We start from the raw sequence: 22,270 nt of genomic DNA, 5'->3' as shown, positions 1-22,270 counted from the left end.
GGAGTGGGTGGCAGTGAAGACACCCCAAGCCCTGCTCAGAGGTGGAGACTCAGCCTGAGCACAGTGTGGGATGGAAGTGCCCTGGCTGAGCTGTGATTGCCCCCAGACCTTGCAGAACCCGGGGCTTGGGCTCTTTACCTTGCTGAGGACCTGCAGACGTTTCTTCTCCTTGTCACTGGTGGCCAGCAGAGCAAACTGCTGCAGCAGCAGCGGGGTGGGAGGGGTGGTGATGTCCAGGTAGTACTTGAAGGCCTGGAAGATGGTGCAGGGTGGGACACGGTTCTCGTCTGTCCAGTTACTGATGACACCTGCCAGGAGGGAATCCAGCACGAGCCTGGGATCAGCTGAGCAGCAGGGCCAAGGTGGGCAAATCCTGGTTTTCATCTCCCTCTGAGACACTGGATTAGGGTTTTCCATCTCCAGCAGGGAATCAGGAAAACCCTGAAATCCAGTGTTGGGATGGCCCCTCCACGTCCCTTAACTCTTCTTCCCAGTCCTAGACATTGCCCTTTCTAAGGCAATATAAACACCTTTAGTTTTATCACGGAAAATCTTCCTCGGCGCCCTGCCCACCCTTCAAACCCTTGCTCCACATCCCAAGTGCAGGCAAGCAACGGCTCTGGGCAGAGCTGGGATGAAGGAGGCACTCCCAGTCCACACAAACACACCAGGGAGATGAAACTAATTTTCCTGGGGCCACCCACCTCCCTGAGGAGCTACAGGAACTTCAGGGAAAGGAGGAGAGAGGCCACCTGTGCTCCCTGGTTACCTAGAGCCGTGCTCCTCTCCTCCAGCAGCTCCACCTTCACCAGCTGGTTGGTTGGAGGGGCATCCTCCAGCCTGTCGATGAGGGCATTGACCAAGTCCTCGTGGTTGCCCGGGAAGACGCCCAGGTGGTCCCCGGGCTGGTACTGCAGCTCCTGGTGCCCGTTGGTGTGCAGGCGCAGGAAAATCGTCAGGCGGCTGCGGGGCGAGGAGCAAAGGCAGGGAAAAGTGGTTAGGGGGATCCTTCCCCAAAATCATTGACTTTGGGATGATCTTGGAAAGCCCCCAAAGATCCCTCAGGGAGAGGCTGAGCCTTGGCCTCAGGAGCTGCTGGTGAGCTGGGCAGGGGTGGTGGCATGTCCAAGCTGTGGTGGCCGTGTCACCAAGGTGACAGCAGGGAGAAGGGACAGTGCAGCACGCCCTGACTCACCCTCAGGGACTTTTTAAAAGGTGAGAACCAATTGAACCTCTTGCTCAGCAATTTTATCCTTCCTTTGCTGCCCCTCCAGCCAGCTCCCCATCCCGTGGGCTGAGGGAGGGACCAGCAGGAACTCCACCGTGCATGGAGGCCAGGAACACCCTCCACTGCCTTCCAGGCTGACTCATGGCCTGCACAAAGGTGGATTCCATGGACATCCAGGGCTCAAGGGCTGTTTGTAGCACTGTTCTGGGTGCCCCAGGTGTGTGTTCAGCTCCCAGGACAGCAGCATCTCCTACCTGGACTTGGGGCTCTGCAGGTTCTGGCGTGTGAGGAGCCGGGCTGCATAGACACGTTTTTTGTGGATGCTGTACAGTCCTGAGGAGGAAAAGAGCCAGGGAAGGGATTCAGCATGGCCAAGGCTTCTGTAGGATCACTGTGGGTTCAGCCCCTCAGGCCAGAGCTGACCACAGGGGTTTGACCTCCCTCCTGTGAGCCCAAGGGATCAGGAACCCCAGGGGTGACCCAAACACGTTTTGTTAGTGACAGAGGAGGACTCCAAAACCCTGTGACACTCAGGGCTGTGCCCTCACACTGCCCACAGCTCCTCTCGCTGCCAGTGCCACCTGGCTGGCAGGAGAGCGCCTGGGTTTGGGCAGAGCTGAGCTGGGGCTGCAGGAGCCGTGCTGAGGGGACAGGTGTCCATGGGCTGGACCTGCCTGTGCTCCACAACGCTCCACGGAGCAGCACTGGACAAAATAAGCCTGGAAAGATCCCAATTTTCCAGCTCTTCACTTTAAAAAACGGGGTCAGGAGGAGGGAGAGCAGATCATGTCCAAACATCTCTGTTACAGATACAGACAGGACCGGCCTGAGGGGCCTGGGGCTGCTCCTTGGGCCTGAGGGGCCTGGGGCTCCTCCTTGGGCATGGGGTGGGGGGAAAGGCAGGGCTGAAACGCTGGGGATTTAACAGAGACAAAAAAACAGGGTCTGGCCCCTCTGCCCCTGTGTGTTGTCCACGTCCCCCACAGGCAGAGCCCTCTAGGCCTGTACCTTGTGTGAGCTCCGGGGCCTCAGCCACGTAGGTCAGGCGGAACTTGCTCCTCTTCCAGCTGCGGTCGTTGCTGATCAGGGAGTTGTTGGCTTTCTCGATGTTCACGTCATCCCCCACGCAGAACACGTCACACGCTGCCTGCAGCACCCACCAGGCCCTCAGGCACCCCCTCAGCTCAGCTCAGCTCGGCCCAGCTCAGCTCAGCTCAGCCCAGCCGATCCTCTCAGCTCAGCCCAGCCCAGCCGATCCTCTCAGCTCAGCTCAGCTCAGCCCGGCAGATCCCCTCAGCTCAGCTCAGGTGATCCCCTCAGCTCAACTCAACTCAACTCAACTCAGCTCAACTCAACTCAACTCAACTCAACTCAAGTCAGCTCAGCTCAGCTCAGCCCGGCCCAGCCGATCCCCTCAGCTCAGCTCAACTCAGCCCAGCCCAGCCCAGCCCAGCCCAGCGCAGCCGATCCCCTCAGCTCAGCTCAGCCCAGCTCAGCTCAGCTCAGCTCAGCCCAGCCCAGCCCAGCCCAGCCCAGCCGATCCCCTCAGCCCAGCTCAGCCTAGCCCAGCCGATCCCCTCAGCCCAGCTCAGCCTAGCCCAGCTGATCCCCTCAGCTCAGCCCAGCCGATCCCCTCAGCTCAGCTCAGCTGATCCCCTCAACTCAACTCAACTCAGCCCGGCCCAGCCTGGCCCAGCTGATCCTCTCAGCCCAGCCCAGCCCAGCCCAGCCCAGCCCAGCCCAGCTGATCCTCTCAGCCCAGCCCAGCCCAGCCCAGCTCAGCTCAGCTCAGCTCAGTTTAGCTCAGCCCAGCCCAGCCCAGCCCAGCCCAGCCCAGCCCAGCCCAGCCGATGCCCCCAGCCCAGCCCAGCCCACACGGAGAAGGAGCCCGCAGCAGCGTGGGGCTGGAGCAGTGCCCACGGGCCCGGCTCGTGGGGCTCTCCTTCCCAGATATCTGGGGTGATGCAGGGATTCAGCACGCTGGTGAGCTTTGGGTGGTCAGCACAAAGCAGAGGCCCAGCTCCATCCACCCTCTTTACTGAGGGCTGGGGTGGTGCTGGAGCGTCCCGGCGCCGGGAAGGGGAGGCCAGGTTCAGATCCAGCTCCAAGCTCTGTCCTTCTCCCCCCCTGCTCCTCCCTGCAGCCCCAGGTTACCTTGAAGACCTTCTTGGCCCAGGTCCTGAAGGATTCCTCCTGGCCGCAGAGCTCATCCCCTTCTCCCATGCGCAGGATCCTCTCTCCCCCCAGCTCCTCCAGCAGCGTGTCCACGGCGCGGGCGAAGGCGCAGAAGTGGGGATAAGCCCTGGAGCCCAGCCCAAACACGGAGAACCTGTGCAAAGATGGCTCGGCTGTGGCTGCTCAGCTCCCCTGAGGGGGAAGGCAATCCCGCCAGAAGACACCAGGGTTTACTGATGTGCTCCCTAAATCGTAGGGCTCACAACTCTCTGGCACGCACGAGGTGATGAGCAGTTTCCAACCCCAGTGTGCAGCGGGGTGACTCACCACAATGCAGCTGTTTTCACTTACTACACGAACAACTTATTCTCAGAATTCAGTTGACGTGTGGCTCTGGTGAAAATTTGCAGTTTGTGCTGCACTGGAGACCACATGTCTGGGTAGCAAGTCGAGTTCAAAAGCTTCATCTAGATACAGCTATTAAGTTTTAAAAGTCGCAGCTATTGAGCTGAATTATTTCAGTTCAGAGCCAGCTCTTATAGAAACATGACAGGAGCAAGGAGCTCTCGAGCACAGCTGGCCCCTCCTGTCCCACCAGCACCCACAGCAGCCTGGAGGGGTCTGCACATCACCCAAACACCTCAGGGCGAGCTGGGCTCTGTGCAGCACCAGCTCCTGCTCTTTACCTGACGTTTGCCAGGGGCCCCGTGCTCTCGAAGTTGTCCCTGGAGTCGGGGCCATCACTGGAGGATTTCCGCGCGTCCGAGTAGGAGGAGACGCTGTTGAACCGGACCTTGTAGCTCCTGCGAACAGCGACAGCAGCCAGGCTCACTCTGGGGGCACAGGAGGGCTCCAAAGCAGAGCTCAGGGCTCACAACTCCACCAGCAGGCGGTGTGGGAAGAGCAGAGGGATGTGCTCCCTCCAGGGGTAAGGCCATAGCACGCCCTGTGCATCCCCAGCTGGGGCAGGAATGCTCCCTGAGGTCCTTGTCACCTCCCACTGTGCTGGCCACCACAAGGACACAGAGCTGCCAGGACCTTTGGCTCTACCTGCCCTTCCCTGGCAGCACACAAGGTCAGGTGTGTGTCTGAAGAGATATTCTGAGGGTTGTTTCATTCATAGGAAGTGGGAAATAAAAAGAAAAAAAAAAAACAGAGTGAGAGAAGAAGGGGTGAGGAGGGGGAAGGGGAGCCGAGAAAAAAAAAATAAAATCTGACAACAGCAGAAGTATTTCTGAATTGAGCCATCTCCCAAAATTGCTCCGCACAAGAGTTTCTAAATTTACAGGCAGAGCAGTGAGCAGTGAGCAGGGCTGTGTGCATGAGTCACGGCACAGCTCCTGCACCCGGCACGGCACGGCACAGGAGAGCACGGCCTGAGCCAGGGACAGCCGGGTCACAGGGCCCCAGGGCCACCCCTGCCAGGGACAGACCAGTCACAGGGTCCCAGGGCCACCTCTGTCCCTCAGCCTCCCCCCTCTCCCTGGCCTTTCTGCTCCTCCACTCTGCTGGCCCTGGCCATGGCCTCCCCTGGGTTATCCTGGGTTAGCTGGCCTCCTCCCCGGCCTCTGAGATGCTCCAAGCTCATCTTGCAGTGTGGGGGATTTTCTGCAATCCAGACTCTGTCCAGGGCAGCACGACCCTCTGGACTAGAGGGACACATGGCCCAAATTGCCCAGGTGGGTGCTGGGCCCAGGGCTGGGACAGCAGCTGGAATGAGAAGGTCCCTGTGGAGTGGGATGGATGAGCTGCACTCCAACAGCAGGCTTGGAATAGGAATGCTTTGGAAAACCCTTGGGAAACCCTTGCTGTAAGACACGAGGAGCCAAATACCAAGCCCAGCACAGGGCTGGGGGCAGAGAGCCCTGCCAGGCTCCTGTGACACTGCCACACTGAGAGGCCACCCTGCCCTGAGGGGTCTCAGCATTCCCTGGGGGAGCTGGGGCTCCATGGGCTGCATGGACAGGAGCTGCTCTCTGCAGGTGTCATTAACCAGGCTGACACTGTCCCTCTCTCCCCCACAGCCTCCTCCAGCTCTCTTTCTCATTGCAAAAGGCTTTTTGAGTGCTTGATGTCAGCAAGGTCTTGGATATTGACTGGGGCAATGCCAAAAAGAGAAGCTGTGAATCCCTGGAAGTGTCCAAGGCCCGGCTGGATGGGCCTTGGAGCAGCCTGGGGCAGTGCAGGGCGTCCCTGCCTGGCTCTTAGAAACTCCTACCAGCCCTTAAATCACACTTGGAGGTGTCTGGGACAGCAAGCACCGAGCCCAGGGGCTTTTAACCTCCTCAAGTCTGCCTGACTGGCCATGGGCAGCACCTCTGCACCCAGGGAGAAGATCCTTGGGGTGAGAACCATGTGTGGAATGCTCCTTCTCCATGGCCACCCCTCCAGGGCAGCCTGCTCTGTCACTGTGCCCACTGAGGCACGAGGCCATGAGGAGCCTGCTGGGTTTTCAGCTGGGCAGCACTGAAGGGATCCATCAGCAGGGCCAGCACCTGGGGCTCTGGAGAGTCACAGACTGGTCCCTGTGTGTTTGTCACCGCCCTGGAGTCAGGGCTATCCCAGGACAGACTGGTCCCTGTGTGTTTGTCACCACCCTGGAGTCAGGGCCAACCCAGGACAGACTGGTCCCTGTGTGTTTGTCACCACCCTGGAGTCAGGGCCATCCCAGGACAGACTGGTCCCTGTGTGTTTGTCACCACCCTGGAGTCAGGGCCATCCCAGGACAGACTGGTCCCTGTGTGTTTGTCACCACCCCAGTGGCACTGCCCTGAGCCAGGGTGCTGGAATTGCCCTGGATCCCTCCTGAATTAAGGAGCAGCTCTGTGCCAGTTGTTAGCTCAGGAGATATTCCAGGGCACAGCAGTGACCCAGTTCAGGGAAATGTTTTATTCTTCACGGCTAAAATTAGAGGAGACCCCAAACGATCATTGTCAGTGCCCTCCCTTCCTTCCCCCCCTGGGATCTGCACAAAGCTCATCCTCCCCTGAAGGGGGATTTTCTACAATCCCAGATTCTGTCTCCAAGGTACCGGTTACAAACATCACAGGATTATCACAGCTCTCATTTTCCCTAGAAATCTTTTCACACCATGCATGGAGCTAAATCTGGTTCTCCAGCCCTCCCCCACCTACATCTGCAAGGCTGGGAACTCCCTTCTACCTCCAACTCTTACTATTTTGGTGCCTCCTGGACAGGCTCTGGCTCTCAGAATCGATGATTTTGGGGAAATTCCTACTTTTATCTGTGGGTTGTTTTTTTGTTTTTCCACAAATTCCTGCCTTTCAAGATGAAGAGAGAAGCTTTAAAGTGTCACCCCAGGGAATTACAAGCTGAGATCCACAGGCACCCCTGAGTTTGTGTTTTTATCCTCCCTGGGACCTCCAGTCTCTCCATTCCCTGGGTCTCCATTCCTGCATATTTGCAAATGTGAGATCTGCCCAAGGATTTCCCACTCCCCTGTCCTGCATGCTGGGGTTTGGACTGGGAGGGGAAAGGGTTGGAGTGGGAGGGGAAGGGGTTGGGGCGCTCTTACTTCCTCTCCTCCAGGTTGGAGTTGGGATTCTTCATCTCCATTAATGCACAGCCAAATTTCTACAGAAAAAGAACAAAAAGGGCCATCAGTTTTGCCAGGTTTTTCAGTAAACCAAGCCCTGAGCACAGCCTGGGCTGTGGCTCTGCTCCCTGCTCGCTGTCCAGGGGACTGTCACCTTCTGTGTGACACTGCTGGGGTCACACAGGACAAACTGAACATCAGGTCAGTGGCTGTGTCCTGGCGGGGAACCAGGAGATATCCCTGCTCCAGAGCAGGCTGGAGGCAGCACCTGGACCTGTTTTGGGTCCTTCCAGCTCAGTCTGAGCCAAACAAAGACGTTCCTAGCCTTGTGCCCTGCTGTCCCCTGCTGTCCTACCTCTCCGTTCTCAGGAGGGTCCCCGTTGCCGAAGGTGCTGGTGACCACCAGGACCATGGTCTCGTGCTCCAGGTGCACCACATCATACTCATCCATGGCCATCACCTGGGGGCACAGAGAGGGCACAGAGAGCTGGGAGCCTCCCGGGCTGGCTGGGGGTGGGGACAGCCCATCCCTGCTGAGGTCTCTGCACGGGGAGGGTGGGAACAGGAGCCTGGAGGGACAGGGCCAGCCCCGGGGCTGCCACTCCCAGGGCCACAGCTGCAATCAGTGCAGGAAATCAGGGATTTTTCTCCAACCCAGACCCACAGGGGCACACCCTGAAGACCCTTGGCAGCTGTTTTCACATCATGATCTCACACCCATCACGTGTCAGGAGCAATACCTTGGCATCAAAGGCATGTTTGAAGATCTCACAGAGGGTTTTTGCATAGACCTGGGACTTCCCCGTTTCCGTGGCATACAGGATGGTGGCCTTGACCCTCTTGGCCATGGCTTGGCCCATCAGCTTGGCTGAGAACTTCACAGCCCTGGGAAGCAGGAGTAAATCCCAGTCAGAGCTTGGTCCTGACACATGCCTCTAGCCCAGACCTTTTTATTTCCTATTAAATGATCAGCCTTACAAAGCTGTAGCATCAGTTTTTTGGTTGTCACATGGAAAACAGGGAAGCCTTGGAGGAGCTCAACTTGTCAGAGAGGAAAGGAGATGGGGGAGCTTGGACAGAGCTCAAATACCCAGGTGGGGTGAAGGAGGAAAAGGCTAAACCAGGCATGGGGGTGATATTTCTGCAGGGGCACAGAAGCAGGAGAAGAATCAGGGGCAGGTGAACAAAGGGAAAGGGAAAGGGAAAGGGAAAGGGAAAGGGAAAGGGAAAGGGAAAGGGAAAGGGAAAGGGAAAGGGAAAGGAAAGGAAAGGAAAGGAAAGGAAAGGAAAGGAAAGGAAAGGAAAGGAAAGGAAAGGGAAAGGAAAAAGATTCATAATCATTCATAATCACATCAACACTGTTCTTCCTACATGCCAAACATTTTTTTTCCTAAGAGGACCACCAAGCCTTTAAATGGGGCCACCAGAAAGGCAGAAATCCATCAGGTCTGGATTTAGGCTGCTGTTGCAACAGGGAAAGGTGATTTTTGGGAGACTGAGGGAGCACAAAGCCTCTCTGTGGCCTCTGCAGGAGGAAGGGCTGCCTGATTCACTTTGACAGCCCTTGCCTCAGGTTTTTGAGTTCAGCAGGGCTCCTGCATCCCCTTCAGAGGAGCTGTGGGGAGCAGAGGCTGCAGCTGGAGTGGTCACACTGGGCAGAAGGAGTCCAGCATCCCCCTGCCCCTCCTGCTCAGAAATACTCTGGGTTTGGGGAATCATTTAGGGAGGACAAAAAGAGGAAAGAAGAGGTAGAAACTCCTCCAGGCTGGTTTATCCTGCCTGCCCCTGGCAGCTCCTCTTCACAGCAAGGTCAGCCTCAGGAGCATTTCTGTTTGCTGCTGCATCACCACCCTCAGCACACTTCAGCCCCTCTGTCCTCCCGTGGTGGCAGTGTCCCCTGGCCCCAGGGCAGGGAAGTGGCAGGCACTGCAGGTCTGAAGGCTCAGATTTGGCCAGATTTTTGAGTCTGAGCAGGCACCAAATCATGCTCAAGGCTCTGGGCTCAGGCTGCCTCTTCTTCAGCTGATAAGCCCAGATCCAGACAGGATTAATGGTGAATTACAAAAACAATTCCTTTCCCTACACAGGAACAAAGGAGATTTTGTTTTAAATGACCTGCCACGCTCACATTTTTATACAACCATCCCTCAATGGGGCAGAGGGGAGCAATAAAAGCATTTTTTCTCCCAACTCCATGAATCCTCCTGCTCTTCCCCCGGCCCCAGTGTCAGCTGCAGGAGCACATTCCTCAGCTGCTGCTCCTGTTTATGGATGCACCACGGAGAGCAGCTCGCAGGAGGTGACAGCTGAAGAGTGGGAACAAATTGATAGCAGGGATTTGGGGAAACTGAAGCGTGGGGAGATGCTGTGATGAGCCAGGGCCACCTGGCAGCCTGGCCACCGTCCCCAGGGCACACCCAGCTCTCTCCTGCCTTGGCCCGGGGCTCTGCTGCCACAGAACCGGCAGCTCCTCTCTGCCAATGGCCCCCAGGGGAGGAATTTGGGCCAGAATCAGCCAAAGGGTCCAAATTGAGCTTCATTCCTGCATCCCTGCTGCTGAGGAGCCTTGGCAGGGAAGAGGGACTGGGGTGGCCCCTTGCCAGGGGTCAACTGACCATGAAGTGCAAATCTCAGCTCAGCCCTGATCCATCTGCTGCCTGCAGGGAGATTCCTCATTCCCATCTCCCCCCTTCCTTCCAAAGCAGGTGTTTGGAGGGTTGGGCACACACTGGGGGCAGGTTCTCCTCATGTAGGGAAAAGCCAATGGGAAAAGAAGGAATGTGGACAGGAGTTTGATCTCCTCAGTGCTAGCACAGCCCTGAAGAGGGAGGGGGGATCTTCCTGCCCCAAGGAAAGGAAAAATGGGCAAAACACCCTCCAAAAGTGGGAGAGCCATCCCTGAGCATCAAAACCTCCTAAGCAGAGAATGAACAGCTCTGGAGAACAGACAATCCCAGGATCTGGGATTCACCTGGTCACACCCCTCTTGGTGTTCTGAGGGGGTGCTCAAAGGACTGCCTGTGTCCCCAGGTGTCCCTCAGGGCAGGTAAAGCCTTCAGTGGCCCAAAGCCCAGGCTCAGAGCTCATCATCTGGAGGGTGATGCACACACCCACAGGGTGCTTAAATCCAGGACCAGCCCCAAACATTCCAGGTCTTTCCAGACCCCGCTGGTACTCACTTTGCCAGCTTCTTAAAGCCAATGGCCCTCTTCTTGGTGGGCGTCCCATTGACCCCTTTCCAGACGTGGGTGTTCCAGGGGTCCGGCTAGGAGAGGGAAAAGCAGGATCAGAGGGTGGGGAGTGCCCAGGGCTTGGAGAAATGCAGCATCCACAGCACTGAGAGTTAAATTCTCCCCGTCAGGAAGGGGAGGAATAGCTGCTGCTGCTGCACAGCTCTCCCTCTCCTCTCTATGTCCCTGATCCTTGGAGCCTTGTGGGGGGTTTGTCTGGGCTATGGAACATGCCCAGGAAAATTGCAATCTAATAAACCCTCCTGGCTTGTAACAGCATCTGGCCAATTGCTCTGTCACCTCTCGAGAGGAGCGTTAATAGGCCACAGCCAAAAAGAAGACAACGCCAGAAGGGGAGAGGTGATGGAAACAGATCCTTTCCCCTGCTCTGGCCACAGGTTTTTTTCCCTAAGAGGCCCTTTGGGAAGGGGAGGCAGCTGAAGGCAGGAGCAGGCACACAGAAGCTCATTGCGTGCCCTTGCAGGCTGCAATCAGAGCCAGGAAGCATCGGGGTGCCTGGTGGGCTGGTTAAGGAGTGAACAGACTGCTCCTGCTCTGTGATTATTCCTTAAGGGCTCTTGACTAAAGGTCACATTGTGTGGAAAGCACCGGAGCAGGGATGGCTGGATAACGAGGGAGTGTTTGCTGAGGGGATTTTCCTCATGGGCTGGAGGGTTAAACACCCCAGCAGCAGTGGTTGATCCCCTGCTGGGCCTGCTGGGCTGCAGCCCCTGGCCCACTGCTGGATCCCCTGGGTGCAGGAGCCATCCTCTCAAAACTGCAGGCTGGGATGGGGTATGGGATATGAGATTTGGGATATGGGATATGGGATATGGGATATGGGATCCAGGAGCCATCTTCTCAAACCTTCAGGCTGGAATGGGGTATGGGATATGGGATTTGGGATATGGGACACAGGAGCCATCCTCTCAAACCTGCAGGCTGGAATGGGCTATGGGATATGGGCTATGGGCTATGGGATATGGGATATGGGATATGGGCTATGGGCTATGGGATATGGGGTTTGGGCTATGGGATATGGGATATGGGATATGGGATATGGGATATGGGATATGGGATTTGGGATATGGGATTTGGGGTGTGGGATACGGGATATGGGATATGGGATTTGGGATCCAGGAGCCATCCTCTCAAACCTTCAGGCTGGAATGGGGTATGGGATATGGGATTTGGGATGTGGGATTTGGGGTATGGGATATGGGATTTGGGATATGCGATACAGGAGCCGTCCTCTCTAACCTGCAGGCTGGAACCCATTCCATATGGGATATGGATTATGGGATATGGGATATGGAATATGGGATATGGGATATGGGATATGGGATATGGGATATGGGATATGGGATATGGGATATGGGATATGGGATAAGGGATATGGGATATGGGATTTGGGATCCAGGAGCCATCCTCTCAAACCTGCAGGCTGGAATAGGGTATGGGATATGGGATATGGGATATGGGATGTGGGATATAGGAGCCATCCACTCAAACCTGCAGGCTGGAACCCATTCCATATGGGATATGGATTATGGGATATGGGATATGGGATATGGGATATGGAATATGGGATATGGGATATGGGATATGGGATATGGGATATGGGATATGGGATATGGGATATGGGATTTGGGATCCAGGAGCCATCCTCTCAAACCTGCAGGCTGGAATAGGGTATGGGATATGGGATATGGGATATGGGATGTGGGATATAGGAGCCATCCACTCAAACCTGCAGGCTGGAATGGGATATGGGATATGGGATATAGGATTTGGGATACAGGAGCCATCCTCTCAAATCTACAGAGTGGAAAGGGATATGGGATATGGAATATGGGATCCAGGAGCCAGCCTCTCAAACCTGCAGACTGGAATGGGATCCAGGAGCCTTCCAGGCCATTTCCTCACCCACCCATTAGGCACTTCCAAAGTGTGATTATAAATTGGGATCTCAGGTGTGCCACATCCCCACGGAGGGGCAAACTCCCATTATTACACTGTGCTGGGGTGAGATATCCATTGTGGAGGAACTGGATGGCATCCCTCTCCTTCCTGCACCTCCTGCGCTCCCAGTCCCACCCCGCCCTCGGCCGCAGGCACCGCTGGAGGGCAGAGGTGGGGACAGCACCTGGTACTCAAAGGAGGGCGTCAGGCGGTAGTTGAGCATCTCCTGGTGGAAGACGGGGGTGATGCTGCCCGACATGGGCGGCACAATCCACACCCAGTCGGCGGGACAGCCCCCCCGGCACCGGTACTCGTTCTCCATGTGCTTGATGAAGGACTCGGTGGCCGAGTGGTGATCCACGATGGTCACCTTGTCACTCTGTCGGGGGACAAGAGAGCAGAGCCGGCAGCTGTCAACTCATCCCAGAGGGAAAAAGCCAAAATTTTACATTTGGAGCTGTTTGTCCCAAATATTCCTTACTCCCGTGGTCTTTGGGGATGATCCAAGGTGGCTGCTGACCATGGTCTTCCCAAGGGGGCTCTAAAGAGCTTTGAGAATAGATGTGCTATGGGAGCCCTTCTCCCCCTGCTAATCATCCTGGGCCAAGCAAAGACAGGATGGATGGGATGGAGCATCCTCTGCTCAGACCCTCGGGAAGGTCTTCCAGTGGGGCAGCTCCAACACAGCTCTGGGAAGGACTCTCACCCCTTGAAGCTGGCTCTCCAGGGACTGGTTCTGTTACTCAACCTTTAGGTGCAGGCTGCAGGAGAACCTGGGCCAGTTCCTGCCTCATGGATAGGTCAGAAGAGCTGGATTTTCTCCCTGTTGGGATATTCCTTCTGGACCAGCAGGACTCAGGTGCTGGTGTTGTTGTTTTACAACACTCAGAGTGTGGAGATTATTAAATCTCACTGCAGCAGCCCAAATTTGGGAGGCACTGCCCAGTTTCAGCCGTTGTCCTTGGGTGGATGTCTCCACACTTGTCCCACCCAGTCCCTGTGTCCCTCCAGCTGGCACAGCAGGGTCTGGGGTACCTGGAAGCTGTAGAGCACAGCGATGTTGATCTCCACCAGGGCCTGGTCCTTCCACAGCGAGGACGTTTTCCTCATATCCAGGTTCATTTTCTTGGCCACTTGCTGTAACAACACGTGGCAGGAGGGGAAGGATTTAATGGCCAAGAAACAAGGATTGGAGAGCTCTGCTTGGGGAGAGGAGAGGCCCAGGCTGGCACAAGGCACCCACAGGGCAGGGAAAGGCTGATCTTGTGCCTTCCTCTGGGAAGAAATCCTGCCTGTTCCTCTCCATGGCAGGAACATGGCCTTTCCTCCCCCCTGAGCAGAGGCAGGTGGCCAAATGCTGCTGAGGAGGCCACCAGGAGCAGCTGGACACTCACACTGCTCCCACCCCTCTGCTTTTCAGGAGACTGGGGAGGGACAGAGCCCCTCTAAATAACACAACATTCCCTGGGAGGTTTTCATGGATCCAGACCCCCTGCACGGGCACGTCCCCATGGCTTGGCTTCATCTCTCCCACTGTGGGCATTCCCTGAGCCATGGGACCAGCTGGAGGGCACACACATCCCTGAGGAGCCACCAAGGGCCTCTGCACCCTTTCATGTTTCGGCACTTGGCCTCAACTGAGCACACAACCAGGTGTCTGCTGATCCCTAAGATTCTTCTTTGGGAAGTCTGTGGGAAGTTCCACAGGGATCACACTGGCTGTGTCAGACACCTGATGGCCCCACAGAACACAGAGACCTTGCCAACCTCGGCCATGTGGCTCCAGGAGAATTCCCAGAATGACCAGGTTGGAAGAGACCTCCAAGATCATCCAGTCCAACCCAGCCCCAACACCTCACCTAAACCCTGGCACCCAGTGCCACATCCAAGCTTGTTAAACACACCCAGGGATGGTGACTGCACCACCTCCCTGGGCAGCCATTCCAGAACTTTATCACTCTTTCCATAAAAACTTTTTCCTAATATCCAACCTATACCTCCCCTGAAGCAGCTTGAGGCTGTGTGCTCTGCTTCTGTCAGTTCCTGGAGAAAGAGCCCAGCCCCAGCTGAGCACAGCCACCTTTCAGAGAGTCAGAGAGAATGATGAGGGCACCCCTGAGTCTCCTTTTCTGCAGGCTGAGCATCCCCAGCTCCCTCAGGGCTTCCTCTCAGGGTTTGTGTTCCCAGCCCCTCTCCAGCCTCGTTGCCTCTGGATGCGCTCAAGCATCTCAACATCCTTCCCAAACCGAGGGGCCCAGAGCTGGACCCAGAAGGGACACCCTGTGCCCTCCCAGTGCCCTGCCTGCTCCCTGGTGACCCCAGAGGCCCGGCAGGAGCAGCAGGAGGTACCTCCAGGATGTTGTAGCGGGAGTTGTCGCAGTAGTCGCGGACGCCGATCTCCGTGCCCATGTACCAGCCGCTGAAGGGGCAGGCCGAGAACTCCAAGCCCCCGATCTCCAGGAGCATGTTGGAAACGGCTGGCAGCCCGTACCACTTCAGGCCCAGGTCCTTAAACCACTCAAACCTGCCGGGGAAAAGGTCAGGATGAGGCAACCAGGCAGGAATTCCCTTCCCAATGCAGGCAGGGGGATGGGGGAGGCCACTTTGCCTTTGGGTGAAGGCCTTGAACAGAACATTTCCATCAGTACCTCCCTCTGGGGCTGTTCATGGGGACAAGGTGATTATGGAGGGGTGTAAGCCCTGGGAAACTTCAATGAAAACGAATCTTTCCAAGAAAATCAATCTGGATACAAGGGAAAGCCCTGAGACATGGACACAACCTCCCTGCCGACTTCACTGGAGGGAAGACCTGCGAGAGGGTCTTGGGTGAAGCCCCCGGGCCATGGCAAGGGTGGAACCAGAGGAGCTGGGATCCTGCTGGGTGGAAGCAGGGGAGCTCAGTCCTGCTGATCCCCTCGAGCAGCTCTGGGGCTGCCCCTGACTCACTTGGGGTGCCGGATGGGCACTTCCAGCACGAGCTCTGGCGGGATTTCGAAGAGCTCGGGGTCGTTGCCGTTGGCTTGGAGGAGCAGGGGCAGGATGTCGAAGCGCCCGTACGGAGCCTTCCAGCCTTGCTGGATGCAGATCTGCAGGGACAAAAAGGCAGAGTTGGTGTCCCAGCAGGTCACCTGCCCTTCAGACACTGTGGGCAGGGAATTTCATGGTGCTGGGCACAGCTCCTGGCAGGGTTTCTGTCCTTGTGGTTGAGCAAAGGGAGATACAAACAGGGGGTGGCCTGTCCCAGCCCACCCATGGCCAAGTCAGGGGAATTTGGGCTGCAAATAAGGCTGGAATCGATCCCCAGTAGGATCATGGCTTGTGCCTGTGGTGGTGAAGGAGAAAATGGGTGAGAAAAGCAGAAAAGTGACAAAACCTAGCCTTTACTCCTGGGAAAAAAACCTAAGGGTGACACAAACCCAACCTCCCCAGGTGGGGCTGCACTAGACAAGCCCAACCTGCTTGACCCAACTCCTTCTCCCTCTAGGGGTGCTCAGAATTCCCAGCAGAAACAGGAAGGGTGGGTTTAATGTGGGAAATGGATTTGTAGAGAATTCTCAAAACCTGACAGAAGGCCCACACACTGTGCATCTGTGTGCAAACCTTGAGACAAGAAATGCTGACTTAGAAATGCCATGGAATAGGACAGACATTGCTGAGAGAGAAATGGAGCTAGAAACAAGTTTCAAAGGATGGCCTTGCAAATAAGACTGGATACTTTGGAGAAATAGAACTGTGAAAGATCATTGTAGGGGACCCATAAGGGATAATTTTAGATGGTTGGCTTTAAGGCATCCACAGCATGGAGTGGCTAAAGCTGACAGGCCAAGAAACGCTTACAGGGTATTGTAATTAGGAAATGGTTGGCTTCTGATTGTGATGGTGTGAATTAGAACATCTGTATTGCCTCACCCTTCTCATGAGACTGAAAACGGAATAAAAATTCTTCCACACCTCTCAGTTGCCCCATCTCTCATTTATGGGGGCATGGTGATTATAGAGGGATGTAAGCCCTGGGAGACTTCAAGGAAAAAGAAACTTTCCAAGGAAATCCATCTTGGTACATGGGAAAGCCCTGAGACACAGACACAACTCCCTGCCAGCTCTGCCAGCTTCACTGGAGGGAAGACCTGGGAGAGGGTTTTGGGTGAAGCCCTGTCCTAGGGTGACATTATGATGCTTGTATCCCCATTTGTGTGTGCTGTTTATGCTGGATATTTTGTTCTGTGCCTTCAAGACTGGCTCTGAAGGGCGAAAGTTTTGTTTTGGTTTTGTTATCAGCCGCTCCCCCGTGGCTGGTGGGACACACAGACGGGGCAGTACATAGTGTGGATTTTGCTTTTTGCTTGGCTTTTTGCTTTGCTCCTGCTTTTGCTCATTAATTAGTTTAGCTAAGCAGTCTGAATTTTCTCTGGACTGTTTTTCCTTTCCCTTTTTTGGAACCACTCAAGCCTGCTCCAGACTGGGCCCTGGGAACACCGAGAGTTTGCACCCTGTGGCTGCAGCAGCTGCCCCAGCGCCAGAGGGACTGATACCAGAGCGAGCACCCCAGGAGAGACTTTCTGAGTTTGTCATCTTTGTCAGAGCAGTGACACAGTGCTGTCACCCAGTATTGTTCATTTTGTGTGCTGGGGGTGCTGTGCTGTTAAATAAACAGGTTCTTTGCACTGCTCTCCGAGGAATCCTCCCCGAACCGGTTGTGCAGAGCGGCCGTGTGCATTTGCTTTCTGGAGGAGCCCCTTTGGAGGCTTTCTCCCAAATTTGCCCTAAACCAGGACAAGCCCCAGGCCATGTCAAGGGTGGAGAAGGCTGAGGAAGGGCAGAGTCAGCCAGGCTGGTACCTCGGTGAGCTCCACGTTGGCGGGGTCGCCCAGCACGGAGCCGTCGGGCTGTTTGTAGCCGGCGTAGCGGATCAGCTGCGCGTTCCAGATGCGGAAGTCGTGCTTGCTGTCCGTGCGCTGCGGGAAGATGGTGATGGCAGACCTGGGGAGGAAAGGCAGCGCTGGTGAGCGCCACGAGCTGAGGGAGGGGCGAGGTGCACACCTCTGGGTGTGCCCTCAGTGAGTGCCAGAGAGTTGGCGCGCTGGTGGATCTGGAATTTGGGGTGTTCCCAGCTCCTGGCTGCTCACAGCGGGTTTCAGACAGATCTGGAGAGCAGTCTGAGCTCTGTGCTGGATAGGAAAGGGGAAATAATGGGAAAAATCTTCCCTCTGAGGTTCCACAGGCAGCAAGAAGAGAGAGATTTGGACCAGCAGGACTCCTGCACCCCAGATCAGGTCCCTCTAAGCCTTCCCAGGACTCCTGCTGGCTGTGCAGTGCCCAGACCCAACTCCAGCAGGGACAAAGCTGGGTCTCCACCCATCCAGAGGCCCTCAGATTCAAAGCCTGACTCCCTGGTGGCTCACCTGAGGTTCCCCTTGTTGGTAGCGTACTTGATGTGGTTGCAGATGTAATTGAACATGCCATGGGCCGTGGTGCAGTCCCGGGCATCGAACACCTGGAACAGGGAAGCAGTTGTAGGGATGTTCCCGCTCCTAGGGCAGAGCCAGGCAGAGGAAACACAGCACATGGAGAACTCCAGGCACCACTGTGGCTTCTCAGGGATCTAAAGCTCCGTAATTATGTGTTCCCTGCCTTTGGAACGCGTGGATGTCTAATCCAGCTGCCCCTTTTGCTTTGGAGAGGTGACTCATCTGCTGCTCAGGAAAAAACCTCCTCATTCCCGTGCTGCCAACCTGCTGCTGTTCCTGCCTCATCCCCCAACAATTACAGAGTCTGCTCTGCTTCTCTTGTAGATCAGCACTCAGAGCTGGAGCAGGACAGGTGTCAGTCAGGGCTGAGGGACAGGGAATCAACCAGGGAATCAGGGAATCATGGAATGGTTTGTGTTGGGACTTTTAAAGAGCATCTCATTCCACCCCCTGCCCGTGGCAGGGACACCTTCCACCATCCCAGGGTGCTCCAAGCCCCGTCCAGCCTGGCCTTGGACACTTCCAGGGATCCAGGGGCAGCCATGAAAGCATGGGGAAATCAGGAAGGGGGTTCAACAGGAGTGGCTGTGCCCATTCCCTGTGTGAAGCAGCCACAGGAGCTGTTCAGCAGCACTGGATTTGTTCCAGGTTACAGGAGGAGAGGACAACTCTATACCAAGGGATTCCCTGGGGATCACTGATTTCCAATCCTGTTCTGTGTTTCCCTTGCCAAGAGGGCACTGAGCCAAACCCTCCCCTGCTGGATCTCAGTACTGAGGACAAACGTGTCCTGCTGCCTCTCTCCAGGTGGAGCAACAGGTTTGGAAGCAGCAGGAAAGATGTTGGAGCAGGATCTGATATTGGAAAACATCCCCTGGAGCACCAGCTTGCATTTCAGACACAGCCACCTCATCTCCCATCCCACAGACGCCTTTCCAGCTCCTGCCAGCATCCCACAGCTGCTGAGGGGAGCTGTATGTGCTGAACACCTCCCCCTGGACCTGTGCTGTGCTTCCCAGGTGGTGGAGAGCAGGAATTTGTCTCTCCAGAACTCCAGCACACCCTTTGGCAGGAGTGTTTGTGGTGGGATTGGCGCTCACCTGCAGTTTGGACCACTGGATCCTGCCCACGCAGCGCGCCGCGTTCCTCCAGGCGTGCTTGGCTCCGTAGATGAGCTCCGTGTCCCGCAGCTGGTAGGTGTCAGTGGCCTCAATCTCCTTGGTCACCTCCTCCAGCCTCTCCATGTGGGCCTTGGAGCCAGATCTGGGAAGGTTGGGAGCAGAGGAGGTGGAGGAGCAGGCAGAGGGCAGGGAATGGGAATGCTGCTGCTCTCCACCTGGAATGCCTTGTTCCTACACAGCCACGGGGATTGTGGGGATGGCTATCCCAGATCTGGGATAACAGGGGGGGCAAGGACCAGGGGGAGAGGACAGTGGCTTGTGCAGACACACAACAAACACCAAGAATGAAACTCCACCCAAGAAGCAGCTGCTGAAGGAGCACCAGAGCCTCCCCCTGCTGTGACTTACACGGGTGGGAGATCACATCATGGAATCATGGAATGGCCTGGGTGGGAAGGGACCTTAAAACTCATCCCATTCCCACCGCTTGCCATGGCAGGGACACCTCCCACTGTCCCAGGCTGCTCCAATCCCTGTCCAACCCAGCCTTAGATACTGCCAGGGATCCATGGGCAGCCACAGCTGCTCTGGGCACCCTGTGCCAGGGCCTGCCCACCCACCCAGGGAACAATTCCTAATTCCCAATCTCCCATCCATCCCTGCCCTCTGGCAGTGGGAAGCCATTCCCTGTGTCCTGTCCCTCCAGCCCTTGCCTCAAGTCTCTCTCCATGTTTCTTTTTGCCTCCTTCAGGCACTGGAAGGCCACACTGAGGTCACCCCAAAGCTTCTCTTTTCCAGGATGAACAAACCCAACTCTCTCAGCCTTTCCTCCCAACAGAGCTGCTCCATCCCTCTGATTATCCTGGTGCCTCCTCTGGACTGGCTCCAGCAGCTCCAGGTCCTTCCTGTGCTGGGCCCCAGGGTGGAGGCAGCTCTGGGTGACACGTGTGACATCTCAGCACCAGCAGCAGCCTTGGGCTGAGGCAGCATGTGGTGTTACATTTTAGTTAAATGGTATGCTCTGTCTCACCCCTCGAAAATGTACAGTTTATTCCAAGCCTGTGATCCTCCCCTGAAGTATCATGGATCTGTAATCCCATTGGCCCAAATCTTATTCTGTGCCCACTTTGAATCTCCCTGTTAAGCTGTGCGAGGGAGACAAGACTCTCTCTCGGCCCTTCGCTCCCTAGTCTCTCCCTCTCTCCCCCTCCCTTCCCTTTTCCCCTTCTCCCTCAGAAACCATGCTGCTCCCGGGGGTGGGACCCCCAATAAACCCTCATCTAATCAGCACCCTCAGAAGCCGTGTGGAGTCTCCTTGCCTGCCTGCTGTTACCAGCAAACACACAGCTTAAGGTGCCCCGGGGATCCCCAAACAAATCGCAACAAACAAACGAACAGCAACAAATGGCGCCCAACGTGGGGCACGAACCCACAACCCTGGGATTGAGTCCCATGCTCTCCTGACGGAGCTAGCCGGGCAGCAACAGCAGCACTCACCTCTTTATGGAGGAGTAGTACTGGTCAATGAAGTCCTTGGCCAGGAGCAGCACCTCCTCCTTGCTCCTGGTATCCTCTGACTTGCGGATGTGGGGGCTGGGGGTCATCACGGAGCCCATGCAGATCTGCTCGGTGCACGCCGTGGCCTGAGGGGACAGGAGGGAACAGGAATGTCCTGGAGCCACAGGGCACACCTGGGCTGGGCTGGGGCAGTCAGCGAGCACCCACACAGAGGGGGGTGGTGGCTGGCAAACAGGGACATTGCCAGCTGGCTGGGGACACTGAGTGGTGACAGCCAGGCCATGTGCAGTCAGCACTTGTCCCTCCTGATTCCAGACAGTGGAGAGATGGGGTTCACACCCCAGCTTGGCATGAAGTCAAATGCTTTTCCTTATTTAGCCCAGACGGATTTCCCTCTCTCTGCTTATTGCACCAGAACTGAAATTCAAACCCTACTGTGGTGTCTCAGGTTGACAGGTGTAGCTGGGGGTGTGTGTTCTATTTGCCATCTGCCAGAGCTGGGGCAGTTCTCTGCTGTCCATGGGGCAGTTTTCTTTATCTCTCCCACAACCAATCCTCCCTCCAGATCTCTTTTGTTCATGGGCCATTAATTATTAATTATCTTCTGTCCATGGCCAGTGAGTGTCCCTGCAGGGCTGATCAAATTCCATCATCCCATGGGGAGATGCTGTGCCCAGGGCAGGAGCCAAGCATTCCTACTTGGATACAATCTGCCCTGGAACAGCACAGCAGCCTTTGCCCACTGCATTCCCAGAGGAGCAGCTTTCTCCTGCCCTGCATTCCCAGAGGGAGAGCAGGCCCATCTCCAGCAGCCCTGGAGCTGCAGAGGAAAACTCCCCCATTGTGCAGGATCCTGCTGCAGCAGAACCACAGCTGGCACTGCAGGAGGGCTGAGCCCCCCTGGGATGGGGCTGTGCCCCCACCCTGACACACAGGGGACAGGGACTGCTCTGACTCTGGCAGATGTTTTTTGTACTACTGCATTTTCATATTTTTACTTTTATTTTTTCCTAGTAAAGAACTGTTATTCCTACCCCCATATCTTTACCTGAGTGCCTCTTATTTCAAAATTATAATAATTCAGAGGGAGGAGGTTTACATTTTCCATTTCAAGGGAGGCTCCTGCCTTCCTTAGCAGACACCTGCCTTTTCAAACCAAGACATGAATTCCTCCACTTCTGCATTCCTGGGTAAATCCATCTGAGAAACAGTGCCATCCACTCATCGATGCTCAGGGAATTTTGGGCAGCTCTACTCACCATGGCAGTTTTGAGGTGCAGGGTGTCGTGGAGCACGGATCCTGTCTCCCAGTTCTTGATTTTCACAAAGCGGGGGCACTTGGAAGGGCTCCCATTGGGGGCGTTCTTGGTTGGCGACTGGTGCCCGGATGGTGGCGGCTGGAAAAGAGGGAACACCAGGCACAAGGTCAGAACTCATCAGCAAAATACAGAAGGTCCCTGTTGGAATCCAGGGCTGCCCTGGATGGCTCAAGCCCTGCCAGGGGGGCTCAGAGACTTTGGCACAAAGCCAAGGACACCTGTGCCTTTGATTTTAACCCTTGGAAAAAATTACCAAATTTATATGAGGAATTACAAGCCTTGAAAGTTGAAGTAGAATGACAGTTAGTTTGTTACAAGATAGAAAAGTAGATTTTTGAGTTTTTAGAATGGGAGTTCGGAAGCCAAGATGGAGGGATTTGGGCGTGCCTTATCCTGACTCCTTCTTTGATCTCAGAGCTGGAAAAAAGAGACTTTCTAGCACACCTCGGGGTCATCTCGACCACAGAAACCCCGAGAGGTCCCAACAGCACAGCACTGTGTATGGCTGGATAGCTGTGTGTAAATTCTGGCGGTGACACTGCCAGACAAGGTGTGTTATCCCAGTATTTGGCGTTATTTGGGATCCTACAGCGGAGCTGCCAACTCACAGTGGAATTAAGAAGTTGTGTTTGGACAGCCAAACCTGTGGGAAATGAGTTAAAAACAGAGGTGGAAGTGACTTGGAGAATGTTG

General features: G+C 55.7%; 1 protein-coding gene across 1 annotated transcript in view; it reads right to left on the bottom strand.

Annotated features, from left to right (window-relative positions):
- The window catches only part of NOS1 (nitric oxide synthase 1), a gene marked incomplete at both ends in the record, with an annotated part of 44,271 nt that overhangs the window by 4,282 nt on the left and 17,719 nt on the right, over positions 1 to 22,270 (bottom strand). The window contains 19 exons of the mRNA XM_084216955.1: positions 139 to 308; positions 770 to 963; positions 1,483 to 1,561; positions 2,237 to 2,375; positions 3,383 to 3,557; positions 4,090 to 4,206; positions 6,939 to 6,997; positions 7,315 to 7,419; positions 7,700 to 7,844; positions 10,139 to 10,224; positions 12,336 to 12,530; positions 13,187 to 13,288; positions 14,501 to 14,675; positions 15,098 to 15,237; positions 16,990 to 17,131; positions 17,554 to 17,645; positions 18,720 to 18,882; positions 20,238 to 20,383; positions 21,518 to 21,655. Of these exons, the coding sequence (XP_084073081.1) occupies positions 139 to 308; positions 770 to 963; positions 1,483 to 1,561; positions 2,237 to 2,375; positions 3,383 to 3,557; positions 4,090 to 4,206; positions 6,939 to 6,997; positions 7,315 to 7,419; positions 7,700 to 7,844; positions 10,139 to 10,224; positions 12,336 to 12,530; positions 13,187 to 13,288; positions 14,501 to 14,675; positions 15,098 to 15,237; positions 16,990 to 17,131; positions 17,554 to 17,645; positions 18,720 to 18,882; positions 20,238 to 20,383; positions 21,518 to 21,655 (2,562 nt within the window). The remainder of the gene's footprint in view (positions 1 to 138; positions 309 to 769; positions 964 to 1,482; positions 1,562 to 2,236; positions 2,376 to 3,382; positions 3,558 to 4,089; positions 4,207 to 6,938; positions 6,998 to 7,314; positions 7,420 to 7,699; positions 7,845 to 10,138; positions 10,225 to 12,335; positions 12,531 to 13,186; positions 13,289 to 14,500; positions 14,676 to 15,097; positions 15,238 to 16,989; positions 17,132 to 17,553; positions 17,646 to 18,719; positions 18,883 to 20,237; positions 20,384 to 21,517; positions 21,656 to 22,270) is intronic.

Source organism: Fringilla coelebs, assembly GCF_963513975.1.
Source record: "Fringilla coelebs genome assembly, chromosome: 17".
NCBI lineage: Eukaryota > Metazoa > Chordata > Aves > Passeriformes > Fringillidae > Fringilla > Fringilla coelebs.
Note: the sequence above shows the minus strand (reverse complement) of the source record. Positions and strands in the feature narration are given on the sequence as shown.